Source organism: Castor canadensis, chromosome 1, assembly GCF_047511655.1.
Source record: "Castor canadensis chromosome 1, mCasCan1.hap1v2, whole genome shotgun sequence".
In the NCBI taxonomy this organism is placed as follows: domain Eukaryota; kingdom Metazoa; phylum Chordata; class Mammalia; order Rodentia; family Castoridae; genus Castor; species Castor canadensis.
This window is the reverse complement of record NC_133386.1, coordinates 140,891,213-140,901,756: the sequence shown is the minus strand read 5'-3', so window position 1 is coordinate 140,901,756 and position 10,544 is coordinate 140,891,213. Positions and strand designations below refer to the sequence as shown.

At 38.8% G+C, this 10,544-nt stretch overlaps 1 protein-coding gene across 1 annotated transcript; it reads left to right on the top strand.

Annotated features, from left to right (window-relative positions):
• On the top strand, positions 1 to 10,324 carry LOC141424582 (olfactory receptor 51F1-like). The gene is made up of 2 exons (XM_074077907.1): positions 1 to 177; positions 9,701 to 10,324. The coding sequence occupies exons 1-2, from the start codon at positions 1 to 3 to the stop codon at positions 10,322 to 10,324; spliced, it is 801 nt and encodes a 266-aa protein (XP_073934008.1).
• The last annotated feature ends 220 nt before the right edge of the window (positions 10,325 to 10,544 follow it).

The following is a 10,544-nucleotide window of genomic DNA, read 5'->3' as shown; positions in this document are numbered from 1 at the left end:
ATGGACTCATCCACAAAGGTGAGATGGGCAACTCTTCAAGATTCTGCAGTGTGTAGACTAGTAAACTTCCGGAGTGACTACAGCATGGCTGACATCTCATCATCCGTGGTCTCCTGTTGTCTTCTGGGAAGCTGGGTCCTGTCAGGGAAGGGCACTGGTGTTCCAAAGGGTGATCTTGTATGGTGAGGCTGGGTCAGGGATGTACTCCCATTCAAGGGAAGCTGGCTTCATTCAGCTCTGGTGGATCCAGGGAATGATCTCTGTTACTTTAACAGTGGTGGGGGTGGACAAAAAACAACAAAGGGCCCTTCCAGTGGTGCTTTAATGATTGAACATTCCATTCCTTTACCCAAACAGCATCCCCTGGTTTATAAGGGTGCATGGGAGTTGTCAGGCTAACAGAGAGGCTCTCTCTTAACCAGTCACTGTTTTATGAAAGAGTCAACCCAAGGGCCTGTATCTGCTGTCTCAGGGTGAGGTCATCTATTTTCTTAAGGTCCCCTAACAGGCCCTTGATTACAGAGGGTGGATGGCCAAAAAGAATTTCAAAAGGGGAGAGACCTCTCCATTTGATGGGGCTTGACCTAATAATTGATCCCATTGGAAGTGGGTCTCCTAGCATAGTTTTCCTAATTGCAATGTTAGAGTTCTATTTATATGTTTTATTTTCCCCAAGCTTTGGGGGCAGTAGGCCATGTGTAGCTTTTAAGTTATTCCTACTCTCTTGTCATCAACTGTATGACCTCAGCCACAAAGCCCGGCCCATTGTCTTACACAATAGACACAAGTATTCTGAATTAAGGGATGATTTTCTTTTTCTTTTATTTTCTTTTATTTATTTTTTATTCATATGTACATACAATGTTTGGGTCATTTCTCCCCCCTTCCCCCAACCTCCTTCCTTACCCCCCCACTCCCTCCCTCTCCCCCTCATCCCCTCAATATCCAGCAGAAACTATTTGCCCTTATCTCTAATTTTGTTGAAGAGAAAGTATAAGCAATAATAGGAAGGATCAAGGGTTTTTGCTAGTTGAGATAAGGATAGCTATACAGGGAGTTGACTCACATTGATTTCCTGTGCATGTGTGTTACCTTCTAGGTTAATTCTTCTTGATCTAACCTTTTCTCTAGTTCCTGGTCCCCATCTTCTATTGGCCTCAGTTGCTTTAGAGTATCTGCCTTAGTTCCTCTGCGTTGAGGGCAACAATTTTCTTTAACAGGCATCTGGCTACTTCTTGGGCTTTCTCAGTTGAGTGGGGAAGGCTTTCATCTATCTTGAGACAGTGCAGACAAATGCCAGTAAATATTTACATCTTGGCCCTTGTGAAGGGTTGTTTCTGGCACACAGACTGCAAATTTCACATACTGTCTTACTTATGTTTGAGAGCTTGGGACATAAAAATGCTGGCCCAAGGTGGTCTCAAGAGCTGTCTGCCCTGAGTGAGGTCCTTCACTTGACAAATGTGGGACCCAGTGACTCAGGTATGGCAATGTGGCAATCAGTAAACTTCCACCTTCCATCCAGTAGAAAATTTCCTCCTTCACTTTCGAATCAAGCCTGTTTTTGTGAAGTATACCATGGGTCCCATTCAGATAAGGGGCACAAGAACAAGGCAGCTGACAGTGAGACTGAGGTTTGTCCTCTTGGGAAGGCTGCTCACTTGGCTTCCCTATCAGCCTTTTGGTTTCCTGAACAACTGTCATCTCCTCCTTCTGGTGCCCTCAGAAGTGTATGACGGCTACTCACTTAGGGGTCCATACAGCTTTTAGTAATTTTAGAATTTTTTGTACATATTTAACACTTTTTCTCCTGAGTTAGAGTTCCAACTGGCAGTGGTCATGCTTTAATTTCAGTGTACAGAGTCACTACTGTGTATCCAGCAAAAAGTGTGTCATCCTGGACAAAGCTGTTGCCATCCATGAAATACTCAACATCTGGGTGACTAATAGGCTGGTCAGTCAAGTCTGGAGAACACCTCATCCATAACCTCTAAGCAGTCATGCTCCAGTGGGTCTGAATAATAGGATGGCTAGGTTTAGAGTCTTAACAACTCCAGCCAGACATGTGGGTTTTCACATAACATGCTTTGATATTTGACCATTGGAGAGTTTGTTAACCAGTAATATTTTTTAATATTCCATGAGAGTCAAAACATAGTGGGGTACTCAGACTGTGAGTTCTTGTCCAAAAATTAGCTCATCTGCTTCAGCCAACACACAGCAATGGCCACCAGGGCATGCAGGCAGGGCAGCCAGCCTCAGAAAACTATATCGAGTTGCTTTGATAAATAGGCCACAAGGCAGTGCCAGGAACTTGGCAGCTGGGTCAAGACTCCCACAGCTGTCCCCAGTCTCTCATGTACATATGGGAAGAAGGGCTTCATCAACCTGGCAAGCCCAGAGCAGGGGTGTTTGTGAGTGCCCTCTTAATTTCTTTAAAGTACTTTTCTTTTTCCTCTCTCTATACCACAGGTTTCCTTTTCCCCCTCTTTGTGGATTCATAAAGGGGTTTTGCCAAGAGAAAGTAATTGGGCATCCAGATCCAGCAGAAACCTGCAGATCCTAGAAATTCTCTAATCTGTACAGTGACACATAAGGGGTGGGGGACTCCTCAAATTCCCCCACTAATATGGGTTTCTCTGACTTTTTACATTTTTTTCCCTGCACTTGGAAGCTGTTGCCACCATGGTTACCATAACCCTACATGCTTCCTCTCAGTGAAGCTTCAGCCATGTGGGCTGACTGAGGACTGTATCCTGCCAGCAGTCAATATAAGGAAACATCTGAGTGTTTCAGGCTCTCTTATAACCACTTTAAATACTCTATTGACTCTGACCTTATCTAATGACTCCTCCAAGGGCATCCTACACCAAATGTAGACCGGTCTATTTTCAGAAGGTCCTAAGTTTGCCAGGAGTCAGCTTGACCCTGCAATCTCTATTAAATCCCCTCTTAAAGTTCTTAAGCGTGCACTCTCGGGGAGTGTTCTTACTCTGACCTCCTCCCATTCCTCCTGTTTGCCAGGAGTTAAGACAGAGACAAAGACAGAAGGGATGAGGACTGTGGAAAGGAGGTAAGGGGTCCTCCTCTCCAGCACACAGGGAAAACCAAATAACACCACTTGCTTCATCTGTCTCTGGCCGCTCGCCTCACAGAGATTTAGGTATCTCTTGGCTGTAGTGAGTTTGTATAAGCCCTGGACTAGAGGCCCTGTTAGGGCTCACCCTAGACCATATGATTTTGCCACAGACCCATGGATCGGTACTCTGCACTTGCTTCAAACAAAGCTATGTCTCAGGCTTGCACTTTCATACACTTTCACAGAGCACAGTACTTACACTGTGCTCCCTAAACCTGAAAGACACACGGTTTCACCCCAAAAGGCAGTTACTATGGTGTCTTTGGGAGTTGATCAGACTCCCCTTTGACCCCTTCCCCCCCAAGGCAGGCCTGAATTTGAAACCCAGTTCTTACCAGTCTGATGAGCAGGGCTCCCAGGTTGGTTCCTGAGCCTTTCCAGGTTCCTTTATGCAACTGGAATTTGCCTCCTTGGCTAACCAAGAGAGGGGCTCCCTTCCCTTGGATCAACACAGTCTGGTGGTGTTTGGCAGGGGTGGCCCTCCCAGCAAGCCAGCGACAAGGAGGTGAAAACACCAACCTCTACATCCTGCCAGATCCCCAGAAATGTTGCAGGAGGGCTCAGACAGAGACAGAGAAGGCACCAAAGCTTTCTGGAAGTAAGTTTATTAAGCAAGCCAGCAGCAACTCAGCAGACTCAAGTCCAAAGACTGGGCCCCAAGAACAAAGGGGGCCTTCCTTATATACTGTTTGGAGCAGGTTACAAAAATGGGGGATACATCTTCTCCCATACATAATCACATGTTATTTCATTGGCTGCTTTAACCTCTGGGGCAAGATGACCCTTCTCTGATCTCCAGATAACATTCCTCAACTCTGGTTTTTCTTTGTTTCACTGTACCACTCATTAACTCTCATTATCATTTATTATCTCCCTTCCCCCTCCCTGTCTTTCTGCCACTTTCTTTCATCATCTATGTTTACCCAATCTTAGAATTTGAGGATTTTGGTTCAATGATGAGAAAGCATGAATGGATTCTTTAAAATTAGCAAATGTATTAAGATGTCTTATGATAGTGGACTTGGGTACAGTCTATACAAGAAAATTAAACTTTTCTAACTTTTTTTGACATTCTGTCATGCATAAATCAATGTGCATTATATTCTTTAAAAGTTCACTGCTTAGTGTGGGGAAAGAAAGAATAAAGGGAACAAGGAATCAGGAATCTGTTTTTATTTTTCAAATTAGGAATAAAGACAATTTGAGGTTTTTTTTCCTTTGTTTTACTATGTTTTGGAACCTTGCTAAGGATTTTACATGTACTATTTCATTTCATTTGAAAGTAAAAAAATTTTTTTTTATTTAGAGGAAACGTTTTAATTTTCTTCTCAAAGCAGTGACAAGGGAAGGCTGGGGATGGATAGAGGACAGAAAAATATGTAAGTAGGTCAGTAAAGCAGGAACTTACTAAGTAATATCTTGGCAGCCTAAAAGAGTTCATGAAGCTTGCAAAGGGGCCTGACTGAAAACTCCAAAGAAGTCTTAGCCTTGGGAGAAGAACTAGATATGTACCTGGGAGTTCTGGGAATTGAAAGTAAAAATTTTAAAACACTTCAAGCAAAATTACGAAACTATCAGCATTTACAAAGTTTTACCCAAATAAGTATCCCATGCTATGTGTATCACCCTTGTGAAAGCACTGTCATAAGAATGGTAAATACTTTGTTTCAAGTAATACTTAGAGTAATATTATATTATTGTCCACATTTTGCAGTAAGTACCAGGCCAAAGGTCACAGAACTACTGATGACAGAGTCAGGATTTCTATATCAATCCATCAGATTCCAAATTGTTGTACTTCCATTATGAATTAATGAAAGAAATAATAGCAAAAGAAAAATTGCATTTTTATATTGGTTGCTGTTCCTTTGAAGTATGTACTTCATTAGATGAGCTTTCTATGTACTTGGCTGCCTGGTGGAGCTGTCCATCCTCAGTTGCCTCTGAGGTGCAATTCTCCTTTGCTTTTGCTTGCTTGTAATAAACCTCACCATGTGAAACTCCTCTATGTATCTCCCTGAATACATTCCTTGGTGAAACTAAGAGCCAACAGATTCTAGTGTTCTGACTTGACACTGCCAACACCTACTGTATTATTCAATATATTTATATTTTATTATACCACAAAAACAAAATTATAGTAAAGTTAACCCACAATGTTGACTCAAAGTAATAACTACTTTAGTTTATTGAAGAGAACAGTCACTGCATGGAGTAGAAGAGGATATCTAGTAATATTTTATACCAGGATTTGCCAACTCTGGCCCATCCCACAGGCAAAATTTGACTTGGTACCTGATTTTATAAATGAATTTTAAATGGAATATAGTCATGTCCATTCAGTATTGTCAATGACTGTTTTCATACTGCAACATAAAAGATGAGTAGCTAAGACAGACAAGTGTGTGGCCTAACAAAGCTTCAAGTATTTCTTATTGAGTCTTTAACAAAGGAGAAAAAAATGTTCATCTCTATTCTACATCATCTGTTATGGTGCAGTTACAAGTGATAAATTATTGAGCAGAACATGGAAAACTGCACAGCTTACTGCATGTAGGTGATTATAGTATTTTTCTATTAAATATTTATAATTTAATAAATGGTTGTTTGCTTTCTATACTGTTTCCAGATATGTTCTCAGTGTTTCATTTGATGCATTATGGGTAAACAATGCAGTCTTTGGCCACAATAATTTCAAAAGCTCAAGAAATTGTATTGATATATCACTTGGAACAGAGGCAAATATCACTCTGTGTGTTACTATTTCTATGTGTATTAAAATTCAGAGATGGTTGGCTATTGAAAAACAATCAAAATATATTTCTTTAAACTCTTAAGTGGTACCGTAAACACAAACATTTTTTCTCTCATCTTCTCTAATAGTCTGGTGCAGCTTAGCTGAGTCCTCTTAAAAACATAGTCTAGAGTCTCATTTCAGTCTCAAAAGGGAAAGGATATTTTTCCAAGCATTCATAGTTATTAGCAGGATTCCATAAGTTCCTTGTGGCCTGTTTAATTGAAGAATTCAATTTCATGATAGCTATTGGCTAGAAAAGTCCACATTTAGTTCCTGGCTAGTTGTTGGCTACACTCAGTTCTTTCCCACATGGGCCTGACAACCTGGCAGCTGTGTCCTCAGAGCCAGGATGACATAAGCATAGAAATAATATCCTATCCCCTTTGCTGTATTCTATGATTTACAAGAAAGTCACAGATCCTACCTAAACTCATGAGGAGAAGATTACACAAGGACTTGAATATAAATAGTCAGTGATAATCAGGAACTATTTTATTATTTTGTAATCTGATCAAGAATTCCTATGGAAACCCTCATTAGATTGTAAGATATTTGAGGGCAATACTGATGAATGCTTGTGTTCTTTTGCACTGGCTCAAAGTTTGTATGATTTGATCTTAGTCCATTTTCCTTGTTGAAATATCACTATAAATAATTGATGGAATCTGTCATGTAGTTACAGTGCTTGAATTAAACATGTCACACCTTCCGCACTGAAATTTCTAAAAGAAGAATGCATAGGAATAATAATAAAAAATAGATCAATTTATTAATACATCCATCTATGCTGATAGTCGTATCCTGACAAGCATAACAATCCCTCTGACAGTGCTTGGCTTCTCTATGAAGGAGAGACACAATGTTTGGGTATGAATCTTCTTTTCTATGAACCTACAACTGTCAGACTATAGAATGATCTGCATCCATTACTCAACTGCCCATATGGACAAGTATGGCCAAACTTCCCCCACAAAACTAGAACTTTGAACTGACTACAGCAGAAAAAGAGCAAGTAAGAGGTCAAGTCCACATGACCATGTGTACTTGCCATCCACCTGAGAGACCCCACACGCTAGCACAATATATCCCACTTAGTACATCAGGTTATCAGGAAACGACCCATTCTCTGGATAAAACTAGTGGGTATCTATCTGTAGGAAGATAGATTTGAGAATTAGTTTATCATATTCCTTATGCATCAATATGGCAATATATGCATAGGAGTCAAGAGACTGGGGAGACGTTTTTCCTTTTTCTTCATTGCCACTATAATTATTCCAATAAACAGAGGTTAGATTTGTTGTCCTCACTTAACATTTATAATCCAGAGACAATCATATGAATCTCTCTATTTCCCAGGACCTAGAACAATGTATAAACTTACCATTTACAATCATCCTGAAGCATCTATTACAAATTGGTTCTAAGACCCTCATACACACACCAAAATGCACCGATACTACAACATTTATGTAAAATGGTGTGGTCTTTCCCCATAGCCCATGAACATCATTCTGTATACATTAAATCATCTCTCAATTATTTATAATGCCTCATATAATGTAAAAGATATGTAAATAGTTAGATTGCATTGTTTAGTGAATAATGGCAAGGTAAAAGTCACAACATGTTTAGTATGCATGCAGATTTTATTCTAAATATTTTCCATCCTTGGTTGGATGACTTTCTAGAAATAGAAAATATTAATATGTAAGACCATTCTCATATGTTTGATTCTGTTTCCTTTATTTAAATTTAAGGTCCCTTAGTGCCATTGTTCACTTGAGTTAGTAGCTTAAATTCTTCTGGGATCCCATAGTATTTATAGATGGAGAGAAAGGGATTTTGGCTTTTCTTTATCCATGGCCCCAGAGACATCTTCATTTTACTGTAATTCCACTGCTCAATCCCAGCTTACTATAAAGTATATAGCTCCAAAACCAGTGTGTACTCTCTCTACTACTAAAGACAAAGAAGACTCCTCTTTCCCTATGATGCTGGTAAGGTGGTTTGAAATTCATTTTGCTGACTTTGTGCTTTGCTTATTACTTGGCTAACAGAAAAACAAGATGACATTAGAGTCTTCCATCCTATCCTTAGAAATCTATATAACATTATCTAACAAATTATAGCTAAATATTTTAATAAAATTTCTGAGATAGAAGTGAAACTCAAGAAACTAGAGATTTAACAGAAACTATAAAAACTTGCATGAAAACAATGATAATATGTATGCTTATTTCAGAGTATTTGCTACCATGAAGTAAACGCCACACTCTTTCACATAGTATTTTTTAAGGCTCAATTGCAAAATGTTAACATCATAAGTAGTTTTGCTATAATTTATTTTAACAATGAAAGCCTATATTTTTAGAATTCTAACTGAACAAGGCTCTATAACATCTAATTTTATACAAAGTCACAAGTCCCTTTCATACCCTGTCTACTAAAAAAATTCTATCTTATCTGTAAACCAACATCTATCACTTTATACTTCTTATATAGCAGTAACTCCCCTCTCTCTCTCTCCCTTCCCTGCAATTCAAAGAGAGAAAGGTAGACATTGGCTAATAATTCCCTCACATGATTCTCCACCACTTACCCATTTTATACTTACTCTCAGGGGTCAATGGAAATGTTGATCTTCATTTTTTAAAAGCTAATTACTACCATATTCTATTCAACCTCTTGTACTTTCTCAAGGACTTTTATATAACAAATCCTCTCTGAATATTTTCAGTCTATTTTGATCTCTAACCTCAGTTTATAAATTTATTCATTCCTCTAAGTCTTCCCCTCTTTCAAAAATCTTTCATCCACTTATAGACTTCGGTCACAGTATATTTATCTCCTTGCCTTTAATGCCATGTTTTGGGAAATAAAATATACCCTACCTTGGGTACTTACTTTTCCATTCATACCTCAAGCCACTGTCAAGTGTTGTTGATGCTCATTCCCTCAAGTTCACCTGCTTTTTCAGGATCAATAAAATGCTTTAATTTGCATTTGAATATTAAAACCTTAGCAGACTTCACTGTTGAAGCAATTGAACAATGTTATCCACATAACACTCAGCCATGACACCATGTTCTTTTGGTTTATATAGTTCCCACAAAGCTGTCCAGACTCACCTTGGTTGAAGGGGCAAGTCCTTACCTACAACATCTCCATAGCTCTGGTTTCATTGGTCTTCTCTTAATAATCTAGGCTCTGTGGTTGCTCACCAATACCATGGGATTAAAATAAGAGAAATACAATGATAATTTCCCAAGTATGATAGCAACAAAAATGTAGAAATCTCTGCCTATAGATTCAAACCCGCAGATCCACTGTAAACACATGGATATCATTAAGTAGATTTCTTTTACTCATCTTACATACAACATACCCAAAATCGATGCAATGGTTTCTCTGTGTCTTTAGCATGTGCGTTTCCCACATCAGAGAAATTACTGTTTTCTACATTCTAATAAATAACTACATCTTTATACGTCAAATCCGGTTGAGCTAAAAAATCTATCAATATAAAAAATAACATATTTCAAAACATGTGAAATTATGAACATTTTTGGTTTAAAGGTAAAAATCCTTGTATCATTGCCAAATGTTCCTAATTATGATGGATAGATGAATATTAAATGTTATTTACAATTTTTATGTGATAGAGAACTTTTCTATAACATTGGGTAATACTTTGAATTAAGTATTTATCTAAATACATTTCTATAATAAAATAAAATAAAAGTAATTTATTACTTTTATAGGATGGGAACATTGTACGGATAAATACTACAAATCCAGTAAAACATGAAATTCTCAATGTGACATCTCAATTCCCAACTTTCCTGTTGACTGGCATTCCTGGCCTGGAGTCTGCCCATGCCTGGCTCTCCATCCCCTTCTGCTGTTTTTATGCCATTGCCCTCTCTGGGAACAGCATGATCCTGTTTGTCATTACTACCCAGCACAGTCTCCATGAACCCATGTACTATTTCCTCTCCATGCTGTCAGCCACCGACCTGGGCTTGACTGTTTCTACAATGTCAACAACACTGGGTATCCTCTGGTTTAATGCAAGAGAAATCACTCTAGATGCCTGCATTATCCAGATGTTTTTTCTTCATGGATTTACTTTTACGGAATCTGGTGTGCTCGTGGCTATGGCTTTTGACCGCTATGTAGCAATCTGTGACCCTCTCAGGTACACTACAATTCTTACTAATTCCAGAGTCATTCAGATGGGTCTCCTAGTGATTATACGAAGTGTGTTATTAATAGTTCCTCTACTTTTGCTCCTTAAGCCTCTCTCTTTCTGTAAAATGAATACACTTTCCCACTCCTACTGTTACTATCCAGATGTGATAGTGGTAGCCTATCACATCTGGTAGGCTACCACATCTAGTGGTAGCCTTTTCATTGTATACTTTAGCTTATTTTTCATAGCTGATCCATAAAACAAAAGATGGAAATAAATAGTTCATGGCATATATGCATGTGATACAATGCAGGACAGTCAGAAGGAAAGTTTCAGGAATTAGGGATATTTGCTTGTGTTATACAGGAAATGAGAACATCGGAAACAAGAAAGATCATCAAGTAGAATGGAAG

Bases quoted from the DNA above. Each gene is read 5' to 3' on its own strand.
- LOC141424582 (XM_074077907.1), top strand. From the start codon at position 1: ATGGACTCATCCACAAAGGTGAGATGGGCAACTCTTCAAGATTCTGCA. The intron at 178-9,700 runs GTATGGTGAGGC...TTACTTTTATAG, and splicing joins GTGTTCCAAAGGGTGATCTT to GATGGGAACATTGTACGGAT.